This window comes from Podarcis liolepis (genome assembly GCF_965112155.1).
Source record: "Podarcis liolepis genome assembly, chromosome: 14".
NCBI classification, from domain to species: domain Eukaryota; kingdom Metazoa; phylum Chordata; class Lepidosauria; order Squamata; family Lacertidae; genus Podarcis; species Podarcis liolepis.
In genome coordinates this window covers 25064726-25080398 of record NC_139569.1, presented here as the reverse complement: position 1 = coordinate 25080398, position 15673 = coordinate 25064726, and the positions used below count along the sequence as shown (strand labels likewise).

At 47.2% G+C, this 15673-nt stretch overlaps 1 protein-coding gene and 1 long non-coding RNA gene across 3 annotated transcripts in view; one reads left to right on the top strand and one right to left on the bottom strand.

Annotated features, from left to right (window-relative positions):
• CACNG3 (calcium voltage-gated channel auxiliary subunit gamma 3) overlaps positions 1-4837 on the bottom strand; it is an 84412-nt gene extending 79575 nt beyond the window's left edge. Inside the window, exon 1 of one of the 2 annotated variants that reach the window (XM_083474026.1) lies at positions 3089-4837. In XM_083474026.1, coding sequence (XP_083330152.1) covers positions 3089-3299 — 211 coding nt within the window. In that variant the 5' untranslated portion in view covers positions 3300-4837. The remainder of the gene's footprint in view (positions 1-3088) is intronic. The other variant, XM_083474025.1, reaches the window with a different exon arrangement.
• The window catches only part of LOC310692781, a 30694-nt gene that overhangs the window by 3988 nt on the left and 11033 nt on the right, over positions 1-15673 (top strand). The gene's annotated exons all lie outside the window — the stretch shown is intronic.

The following is a 15673-nucleotide window of genomic DNA, read 5'->3' as shown; positions in this document are numbered from 1 at the left end:
GTTCAGTGTAGTTTTTCTCCCCCCCCATTTTATGCCCACAACAACCCTGTGGGGTTGGTGAGTCTGAGAAATAGTGAATGGCCCAAGGTCATCCAGCGAGCTTCATGGCTTAGTGGGGTTTCGAACACTAGTCTCTCCCAGGCCCTAGTCCAACACTCTAATCTGCCTGTCAACATCTGACTTAATGACACCTAGCAAGCTCTTGCCTGAGTTGAGATTCGAAATAAAGCCCCCTACACACACATAGTACCATTTGCAACATAGGGATGGCGTCTGTATCCCATTCCTGTAAATCACATATATTCCAAACTACATAAGTGTGAGAGGAAAGGGGAAAGAGAAATTGCCTCTCAGTCTTTCTACTCAGATCTCTGAGCATCACATTCGAAGCAGACAGATCCTTCCATTGATCAACCGAGCCAGATAATTTCCCAGTCCAGAGATGCATAACAAGGAGGCTAATGAAGCACCGGGCAGCCAGAAAGCCATTCACAGCCAGGTGTTAAATTGACACAGCATTTGATGGCAACAGAAGCAACCGCTGCAATCAGAAGAAAGTTACTGCCCAACATGCCTGTTGGAGCCTCTCTTAAGCTCCACGTTGTGACGCAGGCCCAAGTGATGCCTCCCCATAATTTTCTGTCTCTAGGAAAATGGGACGTCATCACCACCACCCTCCCTTCACCCTAAAGTCACTGAGCTGGTTGCAACAGTTAAAACAGTTTAAAACAACTCACAACAACAGAAATAAGGTGCGTCCTGAAAATATCTACCTCCTAGATACGTACTACTGCTAAAACCAAATCTTGGTGCAGCAGTTAGCATCAAGAGCAATAGAATTAGCCTTGTTGGTGAGTACTGTGGATGCCAAAGACTCGGGTATTTGGGACTCTTGAGTGATGAGCATCAGGGCTTGTCTCAATTTCTCTCCCCTGAGAGCAATTTGGATGCTGTGTGAATGTGCTCAGCTTGGTCCAGTGTAAGGAATTGAGACTGAGAATATAAAGTCACCTTTTGTGTCTTTTTGAGGAAAAAAAGTGGTTGGGGGGGGGGCAAATTGTCTAAATAAATAAATATTGGACCAACTAATATTTGTGACTCCATGCTTTCCTCTTTTATCCCCCCCCCCTTTGGACATTTTGGGTTGCAGAAGAATTCTGTCTTTCTTAAGTCCTTGGCTTACAGAATGACCATCAGTTGCTCCAGGAAAAAGGAGTGTGCCTTGTTTCATGTTCTGGCATAGAGGTGAGAAGGATGGTTGAACTCCCACCACCCCTTCACTCTCATGACCTTCCTTATCCTGACTACCCATTGACCTTGGACTGAGCTGCCTGCCTCTTTCTCATAGACATCAGACAGCCTGTCCCTTCAATGGACCTCTTCACATGGCCCACCTGGAGCAATGATCAGCTGCAAAAGGTGAACTGAAGCTTCTACAGAAAGATACGAGGAAGGCTGAGCCAAGACTATATATAAGCTAGAGTAGATTTTCTGGATGGGGAATACACAGGGAGAAGGCATTGACAGGGGACTGTGGGCAGTGAGAACACCCTCTCCCCACATCGCTTCATGCAGCAGTTGCCAAAGAGTGGGATCTTTGCATTTATCCACCTACACAAGCTGGGGGGGGGGGAGCGGTTAAAGACTAGTGGGCAGAGACATGGAACACTTCCCTGATGACTCACTGAAGCTCCTGATAACAGGCAGCTTGAGAGATAAATTTGGCTTCCTTTTTGGCCCAGCTCTCTGGAAGTTTGAGGACCACCAGGCTAATGGACCACATCAGCATTCTCTTGCAACAGTGCGTAAAGACAGAGAAAGACTCCAAACCTCTGTGGCTTGAAACAGAGAGAAGGGTGGGGTGGGGGTGGGGATTAGCTCATTTTTAAAAACCTGCAGCTGTGCTAGTCTACTTAGTCTTGCTTGTGGGGAATGGTGGTGGTGGGGAATATAATGTACCTCCTGGGATTATTTACATATGTGGCTTAAATCACTTTCTCTCATAACATACAGATAACTATTGTAACAACAGGAGAAACTGAGTGTGAGGGAGACCAAGGAAGGAAGGAAGGAAGGAAGGAAGGAAGGAAGGAAGGAAGGAAGGAAGGAAGGTGTAAAGTGTTCTTGTCATATTGTAGAAGTCCCTTTGTAGCCCCCCAGATTCACACCATGATCTTAATGAAGGTGACATTCAATAACACAAAGGGAGAAACCCAGAATCCAAGTGCTTCTTCGGATGCTGGTATTTGTCATTGCCTAATAACACTCCTTCAATGCCCACACCATCTCCACAGCCAAGGAGGGTTAACTAAAACACCACAACACTAAAAACAAAGCAAAAAAACCTCGACTTGCTCAATGGTCATTTGGTTCATGATCAGTTTCCCAATGAACCTTTTGTTAAATGCACACACACACACCTCTGCAACAAGTGAGCCCTGGTCAGAGAAAACAGTCACCCCAGCCTACCCTGCGGCACAAATTCTAGTCCCATCTTTGCAGGAGTCAAAGCATGCATGAAAATATATTCTTCCTACTCTCTCAACCCTTCCTACTCTCTCAATGGGCAGGGCTTGGCTTTGCCATTACCTGACCATCTAATGCTTGCCTGTCTTCCTGGCATAGATTGCAACATATAGACATGTAATAATGGAACAGGACACCGTAAGAGCATCACAAGAGCCCTGCATCTGGATCCACCTATCCTAATATCTTGTTCTCACACAGTAGTCAACCAAATGTCCCAGTCTGAAGCCCACAAGTGTGCAACAGCCCTTTCCCACCTCGGTGTTGTGTCCTGAGACCCACACTGCAATGTTTAGCCAAAAAGAAGTCAGAGCAGAGTCCAAAGCTAGAAGCAGACCCAGGCAAAGGCTTGAGACTCTAAGGGCCCAAAGGGAAGTTTCTGGGGCTGTGGGTTCTCTCTGCATCTCTCAGGCAAAGCCAAACTTTCCCCATGGAAGCAACACCACTTCCCCTGACTGTGCTACAACATTAGTCCCAGCAGTCCTCCCTTCACCCCATCCCAGCTCACTTCCAAAAGACGAGGAGAGCCCAGAGCTGGCAACAAAGAGTTGGGTTTCAATACCTTCCAAGCAGCAGGTCCTCCACAAGCCCGAGTGGGTCATGACTTCTTCGTTTTTCCTGCTGGTGTCATTGTCGTTTGTGGACTTAGTCCTGCACACCCCCCTGGAATACAGCCAATAGTCTGTGCCCACCGCGATGGTCATGAGGCTGAACGCTGCAAAGGCTCCCAGGGTGGTGATCAGCATCTGGATACCTCTGTCACACATCCTCATAATGATGCATGGTATCGTGGGCAGCCAACCGGAGGGGAAGGCAAGGCAGAGGGAGAAAGAAGGCAAAGGTGTCGCTCACACTCCCCTGGAGCTAGGGGGCCGGAGGCATGCAAGGGAAGGGCTGCCCCTTCTCTACACGAACCGGGCTCTCCACACCAGAGGAGGGGGACCCCGCGGGCTCCTCAGGTGCTGGTCTTCTGCGTTTCGAGGGATCTCCTCCCTGCCCCTCTTGGATGGAGCATGAGGCTGAGATCCAGCCAGGCGCCTGCTGCTCATCCCCGATCCAGACCCCGCACGCCGGGCTCAGAGGCGTGCGGCTTGTCCTTCGTTCAGCCTGGGAGAGCCAGACGCCTGTCACAAGAGCAAAAAAATAAATAAAAAATTCCAAAGAGCTCGAGATCAACACGGTGTGTGTCTGCGTGTGTGTGCTAGAGAGAGGAAGAGGTGGGAGAGAGGATGCGGGTGGAATAGACAGAAATAGGTGCTTTAAAAGCAGCTGGGTGGAAATATCCCCCACGACTGGCGATGGAGAGAAGGGGAGATCGCCCCAAGCCCCCTCCCCGTCTCTGAAGCGACAAGCAAAGGCGGCGGCGGCGGCGAAAACTGCCAGAGGTGCGGAGCCCGCGACTGGAAAGGGAAGTCACTCCCGGGTCCCCTGTGGTGCTGAGCAGGCCCGCCCCCAGCTCGGCGCTGGAGGGATGGATTCCCCCCAGCCAAGCAGCGGGGTGGGTGGGCTCCTTGGGCTGGAGAGGGCCGCTCCCTTCCTGCTGCTGCTGCCGCCGCCCGCTCGGGCGCCGCGGTGCTGAAGCGGACAGCTCCCTGCGCGCCTGCCCGTGCCCTGGAGTGTGGTGGTGCTGAAGTGGACAGCTCCCGCGATTCTAGACTCCGGCTCCCTGTGATGTAAGGAGGCGCCTCCCACTCGCCTCCGGCGCTCTCCAGGAGGGATTCTGCTGGAACTTTTTGGTGAAGGAGGTGGAGGAGGAGGAGGAGGATGGCTGCTCCCATCAGCAGGCGAGGCGCTTCCCTGCTGCTGCTCCTGCTGCTGCTGCTGCTACTGCTGCTGCCGCCGCCGCCTGCAGCTGAGCTTTGACACTCGGACTGGTGAGCAGCTGCTTGTCCCAGCTGCCCATGTCCCTCCCAAAATACTGGAAGCGAGTGATGCAGAGATCGCACAGCTGCCTGGAAGGATGAACCGAGCCGAGGAGAAGGTAGAAAAGTGGCTGATTACATGCGAGTTCGAGGCGGGGGGTTTGGCTTTCCAGGGAACTCAATTCCCTCCCCCCCTCACGCACACAAGCAAGGCCCCCCGAGGTATGCACACGCAGGCATGTGCACGCTCACAAACACACACTTCTCTCCTATAACACCCACAAAAACTTTCCCACAGGTTTATCAAGATGCTGTGGGGAAGGACTATAGCTCAGGGATAGAACAACCACTTTGCATACAATAGTTTCCAGGTTCAACAACCAGCATCTTCAGGTAGGGCTGGGATAGACCCCTAGCTAAAATGCTGCAGAGCTGCTGCCCATCAGTGCAGGCAATATAGAGCTAGATAGACCAATGGGCTGACGTTGTATGAGGCAGCTCCCTATGTTCCTTCCTATGTTTCCTAGCTCAGTGGAAACGCATCTGCTTTGCATGCAGAAGGTCCCAGGTTCAAAACCCTGCATCTCCCTGGTAAGACTAGAGGAGAACATGGTCTGGAGCCTCAGACAACTGATGCCTGTCAGTGTAGAAAATACTTACTGGTTTCATCTGATATAAGGAAGCTTCCTGTGTTCCTGTAAGCACCATCTCACTACTTTTGACTAAAGGAAAATCAAAGTGCTAGTTTACTAGCAAAGTTGCTTGGAGCCCTTTGTTTCCCTGTGAGATCTTAAAGACCAACGATCTTATTATGGCACAAGCTTTTGTGAACTAGAGTCCACTTCATTAAATGTGTGAAAGGTACTCCTAAATAGGCATATACTGTAGATAGATAAATATAGAGTTTCCCCCACAGAGGGGAATGGATGGACCAAAGTGATGTCACAGGAAAATGAAATGCTTATTCATTTATTGCACTTACACCCCACATTTTTCTACAAGGAACTCACAAAGTGGCCTACACGGTTCTCCTCCTCCGACCCAAAGTCACCTAGTGAGCTTCATGGCCGAGTGGAGATTTGAACCCTGGTCTCCCAGGTCCTGGTCTGACATTCTAACCACCACACCACATCGACTCTCCAGACAGCCCGTAAGGATTCAAAATTGTTAAGGTGACCATATACAAGGTTGGAGATGCCTGTTCTCCCCCAAACTGAGGTAATTATAGGTAAGTATAAGGTGACAGAATTTGATGGCTAGTTATGCTGGAGCACCAGATCTGTGGCACTACCATAGAGGTTGACATGGCTTCACAGTCTGCTAACTTTTTCATGGCTAGCTTGGGACTACCATTTGCTTTCTCAGTTCCTGCCCCCCATCCTTATTATTTGGACTGTTATCATATGCTGTTCCACCAGAACTTCCACCTCACCATCCACCTGAGCCTAGACCCATCCAGGTGGCAGCCTCACTTTCTGAACATGACTGTGCAATGACATAAAAATAGATATATAAGCTCAGCTTTATATCAGAACCCTACTAAGGACATGTATCTACATGCATCTAGCTCCCATCCAGAACATGCTACAAAATCCATTGTCTGCAACAAAGCCCTAAAGTACAACTGCATCTGCTCTGACTCATCAAAGAGAGGCTCACAGCTTAAGGATTTGCATCAGTCATTTCTTAGGCTACAATCTCCACCCATTGATGTGAAAAAGCAGTTTAGTAAGAGCAGGCAGGTGCCTAGGAATAATCCACTGTAGCACAGACCCATAATGGAAAATGGCAGAACACCTCTCTGTCACCCACCGGCTTTGTTGAAACCACTCCAGTGAATAGTTACATGCCACCCCAGTCCCTGAGTGGCAAGAGACTCCAGCGGTTCCAGTGCTTACCCAAATTTGGGTTCCTTGGAATGAAGGTCAGTAGAGACTGTGCTGTCCTTAGGATATATTGTTTTATTTACACATATATACACAACCTGATCATAAAATGGAGGGGCTCACAACACAAACACCCTGAAAAGATAATGCTTCTACATTATTTGCAGCTTTAGATCCAGCACAGAGCAAGCATGTCTGTGTCTCCCGCTTCCAGAATGCTATCAAGCTCAGTTCACATAGACCATGCAGGCTATTGTTCTCCTACATAGCAGCTAGGAGAGGTGGTGTGGAGGAAAGACCCATCCATTAGCTTGGAAGGCACAGCCACTTGCAACCTAGCTCATTATTTTGGGATGCTGATGAGGACATTTAAGTGGCTGGCTAAGGTCATTGTCTTACAATGAAACTTGTCTGACCAGTCCAGCAATCACCTATATTAGTGTCTAACCCTCACTGGGTACAGGACCCCAAGAACTGGAAGGGACTTAGGGCATCATTCAGACTGACCCCTCTGAGCTCATAATGTCATAATCAAGGATCCACAGCCCATCTAGGATAATGATTCTTCCCTTTCATAAGCCTTTGGGGAAGGTAAGCCTCTAATTTATTACAGATGTCTCCCCCACCTCTAACTTAAACTAGCTACTCACCAGCAACAACAGGCCACATAACAGACACACAAAGACAGGAACCAGGCCCTGCAATGGACCCAGATTCCAGCTCTGTCCACATATCTACTCTGGCAACACTGTTATAGAACCTAGCAATGTCACCCACAACATCAGAGTGTTCATTCACCTGCTCATCTTCCAAAATATATGGTAGATTATATGCAATATAATCTGCCAGCAAAGCAGATTACACAAAACCAACAAGTCAGGCTTTCTGCAAAACAATAAGTGGGCACAAATCACATCAGAAAGGCAATATTCAGAAACCAGTGGGAAAATATTTCAATCTCGCAGAACAGTCCAGTTTGTCTCTTAAAAGAGCCACGTTAGAGCAAAGGGAAACTCCAGTGTGAAAGGACTGATTTGCAGTTTAACAGGAAATTCAATTCTGTCACCTGTGGCTTGAATGGAGATTTTCAGTTTTTATTCCACTGTTCATGACATTTAGTTTAGCCATGCTAGAATGTTTGTGTCATCACCACCAGCATTTTGTTTATGGCCACTGTGACTATTTTGCTTGCATATAATTGTCATTGTCTTTTCTTTAGGCATTATGTTGCCCTCTGACCTCACTCCTCAACATCCCCCCCACCTCAATGTATATCTATGTCTTCCAATTTAGGATTACACTGAATGATGAACATAAGAACATCTAGTCCAGCATCTTCGTCCCACAGTGACCAACAAGGTACCCCAATGGGAAGCATGTAAGCAAGACATCTTTGGCTGAGGCTCTTAGTCTTCATAATGCAAAAGCTCAGTCTGCATACTCATTGCTCAGCTTCACCCCTTCCTATCCTGCTCTGCTCTCTCCCAGGCACCCCCTCTCTCAGGTGCTTGTTACCCTTCCAGCTCCCACACTGTCTTCAAGACAGGTAATTGCATTGCTCTTGCTTACTAACAACTGTCTGCTTCTACCTAGGAACCAGCTCTTGCATTTTGCTCTTTTGCTCAAGTGACACCATGAAAAAACCCCATAAAAACACAGCCGAATTCACAGGTGCCCTGAATGGGGCATTTTGTGGCACTTGCCCTCTTTAATGGATGGTATCTCTCCAGCCGAGTTTCCTTCTGGATGTGCTCCTATGGTCGTTAGATTTCTTAAGCTTCCTTTTGCTGCTGTTTGGATTGGATTATGACTCACGTAACCTTTCAAAATGCATCTCTGCCAAAACCGCTCTAGAATTAAAGGGTTATTTTAAACCTGCATGTATGTGATATGAAAGCAAATTATTTACTTGGGCATGGTATGCATTGTGGAAATTACAGATAGGCATGGATGCAGAATGGTTTCTGCTTTGACAGCAAAGCAGAAACCAGACTTTCCTTGTTTGGCTTCGTGACACCCTTGTGAGTTAAAGGGCACCATCATTCCCATTTCACAGCAAGGACAGTGAAGCCGAGAAACAGCCTTGATAAAGGCCACCAAAAAGCCTCTGGCTGTATTGGGATTAACACAGTGATTCATTTCTCTGTGGGGCTCAGGCCAGCCCTGGAAGTCTGGCTCTCCAGATGAGATCAGAGCTATGGGTGACTGTATCCAACTCTAGACTTGGAGAGCATGTTCTCCAACAAAGAGTTGGCATCAGAACTTGCCTTGCTGGATCATACCAAAGGCTCATCTATCCAGCACCCTGTTCTCACAGTGGTCAACCAGATACCTCTGGGAAGCCTGCAAGCCAAACCTGGAATATCAGGACCTGAACATGGAATAGAAGGATCTGGGTACAACTATTATCTTCCCTACTTGCTATCTCCCCAGCAACTGGTACTCAGAGGTACACCACCTCCAACAATGGAGGTGGTACATGGGCATCATGGCTGGTAGCCCTATCTTCTATGAATTTTCCAAACCCTCTTTTACAGCCACCTGAATTGGTAGCCATTACTACATATTCTGTGAGTTAATTCCATAGTTTAATTACGTGCTGTGTGAAAGAGCACTTTCTGTCGTCTGCCCTGAATAATGGGACGTTAATGGGTGTGGGTGTGAGAGAGAGGAAGTGTGAGAACTTCTCCCTTTCCACTTTCCACACACTGTGTATTATTATCCTACATCCAGAACCCTTTTCAGACCCAAGACCCACTTTTAACCCAAAAATGCATTTGAGGATCCACTTCTTAATCTTTCACCATATATTTGTATGGCAGTAGTGCTACTGTTGAGACCAACCTTTGATCAGACCATGACCCACTAGTGGGTCCTAACCCATCAGTTGAAGACCACTGTCTTGGACACATGGCTGTTGTTGTCCCCCCACCTTTTATCCAAATTTAAAAGCCTGAATTGTTGTAATCTTTCCTCATAGGGGAGCTGCTCCAGCCCCTTGATGATTTTCGTGGCTACCTTCCTGTGTCTACAATATCCCTCCTGAGGTGCATCAACTAGAACTCCACAGTCACACCACACATAAAAAGGCATTATGATGTTGGCAGTATTATTTTCGATCTATTTCCTAATGTTGCCTAATATGGAACCCACCTTTTTTTCACAGCTGCTGCAAACTGAAATGACTGTTTCATTGAGCCATATCCATCATGGCCCCTGGTCAGTCTCTGCCAGTTCAGACCTCATTAGTGCATATATGAACTTAGGGAATATATCTAAATATATATCCTCAATGTGCATCAATGCCAGATTAATTTGTGCAGTGAAATACTTCTGCAAGAAAGGAATTGCCGTCAGTGTTTGCTCAAGCACTCACATGAAGAAAACTTTGTCTTGAGGGAGCAATGCAGGCTATGCATACTTCCAGATCTTATGACCACAGAGGAAAAGGAGAGGTGCCTGTGAAAAAGCCTGATCAACCCAGTTGCAAGCAAGGACTTAAAGTACTTTGGGAAACAAAGGGTTGGAGCTGACAGGCAGTAGCTCCATATGGCTCACCTGTTCCACAACCTCCAGTGTACACCCCTTTCATTTTCTGTACCAGAACAGGGCTCTGAGTCCCAGGTAGGTCCTATTAGATGAGGGTCCAGCCTGAGCCATCAGGGTTCCTGGTTCGAGCAACAATCCCTGATACTGGTTGAGATTAATCAGTGGAGATGAGGAAGAGTCACTCTGCACATGTTCATTCCTTACTTCACATTTTCCAGGAGGAGTTCTTGACCCTGAAAAGCAATTCTAGGAGCTTGAGCCCCAGTAAGCCCCAGCTCAAATATATTAAGACATTAATTTCTATTTGCAGCTGTGTATTTAATTTAAAAATAATAATCACAATACTGCAATATCAACAAAAGCATTTAAAACGTGCCTACATGCCTGCCAGTACTCATAAGCCCCTTTGCAAGAACATTGTGGGTGTACTTGATTTGTATGGAGGTTAAGTTTTGTTGTTTAATATTGACCTGCAATAGTCAATCAAGCCAGAAATGTGTGATTCAGCCAGGAGAAATCTGTTTGCCTTGCCAAAACTCGGTTTTCCTCAGAAAAATCCTCAGCTGCTTCACCTCAGCTGAAGCTTCTGATTTTCAGTTTAGGAAGTTGAAGAATACAACTAGGAAGTTGAAAAGTGCTACAAAATGTTTATATTTATATACCTCTTTGCATCCCACCACTGTGAACCAACTTCTCATCACCTGTGCAATTTGTCCCAGACCCCAACATATCCTTGCTTGCTTGACCTTCAGAATTCCCAAATCGTCTCACCTAGGACTGTGGTTGCTCTGAGATTGCCCTGCTGCTCCAGAGGGCAGGACCAAAACCAATGGACCCAAATTACTATATATATATATAGTTTCTGACTATCACTATTAGGAAGAACTTTCTGATGGGAATAGCTATTCAGTAGTGGAATAGCTTACCATGGAAGGTGGTCGACTCTCTTTCATTCATGGTTTTGCAACAGAGGTTGGATGGGCATCTGTCAGGGATTCTTTAGCTGTGATTCACGCATTGCAGGGGGGTTGTAATAGATGACCCTTGGGGCTACTTTCCAACTCTACAATTCTATGCTTCTACGAAAGTAGAGGTTGGCAATGCCAGAGGCGTGAAGGAACAATACCTGTGGCTTTTAGCTTTGCACAGAGGACTTTGCTCTAGCCATGAAGAAGACAAGCTGCCTATCCCCACATGTCCCCATACAGGCAAACAAGAGGCACTGTCACATATCCAGGACACTTTCCAGTCAGGCAAAATAACTCAAGAGGAGCATGGAGCAATGTGAGGGTCACCACGGAAGAGGTGAAAGTGGCATTTATTTTCCCAACCATCCTTAGATGCTTTAAAGGCTCAGATGTCCTATGTGGGGGAAAGTGGCTCTCATTGCCAGCTTGGGCTGATGAATTGTAGCAGCAGCCCCTCCTGCCTGGACAGAGATAGCCTGGCTGTGTCCATTAGTGGCCTAGCTATGCTTCTGCAATGCATTGTATGTGAGGTTTCTTTGAAGATGGCTTGGGAACTTCTCCTGGTGCAAACTTTGTTGTTGTTGTTTAGTCGTTTAGTCATTTTGTTGTGTCTGACTCTTTGTGATCTCATGGACCAGAGCACGCCAGGCACTCCTGTCTTCCACTGCCTCCTGCAGCTTAGTCAGACTCATGCTGGTAGCTTCGAGAACACTGTCAAACCATCTCGTCCTCTGTCGTCCCCTTCTCCTTGTGCCCTCCATCTTTCCCAATATCAGGGTCTTTTCCAGGGAGTCTTCTCTTCTCATGAGGTGGCCAAAGTATTGGAGCATCAGCTTCAGGATCTGTCCTTCCAGTGAGCACCCAGGGCTGATTTCCTTCAGAATGGATAGGTTTGATCTTCTTGCAGTCCATGAGACTCTCAAGAGTCTCCTCCAGCCCCATAATTCAAAAGCATCAATTCTTCAGCGATCAGCCTTCTTTATGGTCCAGCTCTCACTTCCATACATTACTACTGCAAACTAAGGTTGCAGAACTGCTGACCAGAAGAGGTTGGATGGACCATCTCTCACCACTTTTGGAAAAGCTCTGCAGTGTCTCTGGGCAGAATGTGAAGTGCTATAAAGCCCTGTACTTCTTGGGATCTGAAGGCCTGGCTCTTCCTCTGTAAACCTGCTTTGCCATTGAGATTTCCTTCTGAGCTCAGAATGCTTTTGCTGAGCAAGGTGAGGAAGGGGGCAAGATGGGAATGCTCCCAAAGTTGCCCACCTGGTACCTACTTCGCCCCCCTGTGCACATTGCTCGGTGGCAATGACTGCCCAAATTCACCCATATGGCTTCCTAGACAAACTGAGATTTGAACCCATATCGTTCTGATCCCCCAGCCTAGCCCTGTGAGTTAAATCCCAGTTGCCTCTGCTGAAGGAACAGACTTGCTGCAGTCTCAGCCAGTCCCGTTCTTTAATTGATTTGCTATACATTCTCTCAGGCCTAATGAAGAGAATTGTAATGCAAATGAGATGAATGAAAGGCAGCCTGAGGAGAAGGTTTGGGAAGGTCATTCTGTTGCCTCTCCTGGTCACTCTTCCCAAACATGAAGGAGGCGGCCACATCTTCTCTCTGATGAGCAAGACCAAAGTGACAGGGAAGGCTGAGCAATCATTCTGTTGGATGCTTCCCATCTCAGCCCTGCCTGGCCGATGGCATAGAGCCGCTCACTGCCCGTGTCGTGCCCACGCAAGCAGATATACCTTAGGAAGCGGAGGAAGCCGGCTTCAGGCTTCCTTTGCTGCACCCTCGAAAAAGAGCTGAGTCATTTGTCACGATGGTTTTGTCATCAGTTGCCATAATTAAGGGAAGTGTCACAAAAGCCAAACGTGTCACTAGAGGAAGCTGCAGCAAACGAAATGAAGGAAAATTACTTCCCGTCCCCCATTCTTAAGGGCTGGAAATGGCTTTCAGGGTTTCAGAATTTGACATGCAAAAAAGGAACCTGTTCCCCCACCTCTCCCATGGGTCTTGGATGCTGTTGTGGTAATGTTTCAGGCTGACACGAAATCTTGGCAATTTCCTATCTCTGAGCACTACGTTGGCCAACATGCATACCGCTGTCTGGTCACATCTGTGCTTGTTGTGCCTTATTAGAATTGTAGCAAAGGTGGAGGATGTTGTGGGTGGGGATGTGGACTTCCAGATGCTGAGCATTGGCCTTAGTCAGTATGGCCAATGGTCAGCAATGATGAGAGCTGGAGTTGCCCCCCCCCCAGGTTCTCCTCCCTAGTAGATGCCAATAACTGCATCTGAAAAGGTCTTTTAAGCTAGCCAGGTGCAGCACTGAGGGGGTGGAACTTTTAGGCTGACCAGATAATAAAATATTGTAGTTGTTCCAGGCCTGTGCTGAGATAACTTGTCTTTTTGCCTCAGCTTCGAGGTCGCTAGCCTTGGTCCTGAAATCAGCAACTCCAGGGCTGTCCTGACTGTGCCCCTGCTTCGGGTGAGCTCCAACACACACCAGACCTCCTTCCTTATCACCTTGATCTGTGCATCTCCGTGATGACAAAATTCAAGATGGATCAGAACACCCTTAGATGCCATGGTTGTTCAATGTTGCTTTACACACAATGAATTTCCTATGAAGAAGGGACTCTATTTAGGAATCTGGACACTTGGTATGTGGACTGTCACATTTGTGCAGCAAAGCCAGCATTGACCATGATTTCCAGGTGTTTGCACAAGCTGTGCATTTGCACCCGTGGTTCTCGACATGCCAGTGTTCCAGTATCTCTTATACTGACATGGCATCCTCTTGATTGTTGTATTGGCACCAAAGCCACAGACAGCTGGCCACATTCCAAAGCAGCCTTCTCCGACCTTGTGTCCTCCAGATGTGTTGGTAGGCAGCTTCTATCAGGCTCAGCCAGCACAGTGGCAGCTGTAACCAAAACTAAAAGTTGGGGTTGGTTTGGAGGCTGCATCTGGAGAACACAGCGGCTAGGTTGCTTGTGGGGAAACTACTGCCAACATATAACACATTGTTTCCAGGATTTGCACTGGCTGTCAATTTGCTACAGGGGCAAGTTCAAGGTGTTGGTACTAGCATAGAAGTTTCTGTACAGGACCAGGCCTTATCCCTTCTACACCCAAGTAGATCACTGTAGTCTGTAGGCGTCTCACTCCTGCACAATTGAAAGATCTCAGAGGCCTGTTCCACCATAACTCAGAGCAGGGCTTTTAGTGTGACTGCCCCTGTTCTCTGGAATAGCATTCCTATTGAGTACTACCTGCATTTCTGGAAACAACTGAAAACGTTATTGCTCCAACAGCTTTTCTCAGCTGGATAAATGGATCTTTATCCCAAGTGTCCACTTGTTAGTGTTAGAGTTTTGTTTTAAATGTATTTGTTGTTTCTGTGTTTTTAATTCTTTACTTGACTCATGTGCAAATTGCCTTGAGATGACCGTTTAGAAGGTAATTAATAAATAAATTATAACAATAATCTGGATAGCAGAATGTTGTGGAAAGCTATTCTAAATTGCCCCATCACCTTGCATAAAAAATGGACAAGAAACAAAGCTTTGTGTCTTTTGAGATGATGCTAATCTGGTGGCTATGTAGACAATCTATGCCCGAATCTTTCAAACATTCCAAGTGCTGTGATTCTGTAAGTAGCACATCGTTTCATCACAGTCCACTGGCGATGCAGTCTTGCTTTGGAAAGAACAATACAGTGGTACCTCGGGTTAAGTACTTAATTCGTTCCGGAGATCCGTTCTTAACCTGAAACTGTTTTTAACCTGAAGCACCACTTTAGCTAATGGGGCCTCCTGTTGCTGCTGCGCCGCAGGCGCGTGATTTCTGTTCTCATCCTGAAGCAAAGTTCTTAACCCGAGGTACTATTTCTGGGTTAGCAGAGTCTGTAACCTGAAGCGTCTGTAACCTGAAGCGTCTGTAACCTGAAGCGTCTGTAACCCAAGGTACCGCTGTAGTTATTGTTAATTTATCTTGAGTGAGAAATTGTGGTATATAAGGGAGCAGGATTAAGGGTGAGGGTGTGGAGGCTAGTTTCTTATACCATCTGTTTCACAACCTATAGTGCAACATGTGAAAGGGCTGGATAAAGACTTCCAAAAGAGCTCTTTTGATGCAAGAAGAGGATCACAGCAGCCATAGCTCTTGATCTTTTTTAAGTTAAGGTAGCCAGAAGGAAAGCAAGGTGCTGCTGCTGTGCCTATAAGAGCTGTGTAGGAAAAGGATTTGGGTTGGGTATGGCTTGCCACTGCAGGAATGAATAAAGGGGCAGAGCTGCAGCTCAGTGCTTAGAGCAGCTGCTTTGCATGCAGAAGGTCTCAGGTTCTGTCCCCAGTGGCATCTCCAGGTAGGGCAGGGACAGACTTCTGCCTGAAAGCCCAGAGAGCTACTGCCAGTTAGTGCTGACAATGCTGAGCTTAGATGACCAATAGGTCTGACTCAGTATAAGGCAGCTTTTTATATGGCAAATGTTGAAAAATCTCATTTTGCACAACTAGGAATGGCCTGGAGCCCTGCTGATCACCCTATTTTATGGTCCAGAGAGATCCCATAAAAAAAACTCTTCTGTTTGAGGAGGGGGAAGGCTATGTCCTGGAAGTCAGTCAGTTCCTGGCAAAAACAGGTATGCTCTTCCCATGCAGAGCTGAGGGTTTAAAAAAGAGCCAGCATGTGGGAAGCATGTGGGGATTTCTTTAGCTCCTTTGCTTACAGCATGGCAACTTAATCTTTCTTGGGGGGTGTGTGTTGTGTCACTGGATGCAAGGGGTTAAGTGAGAGCATATTTTGAGTAGCTTTGACACTTGATGGACAAGTGGGGGGGCTCCTTGTGTCTCTCTTTTCTCCCCCTTTTTCAACT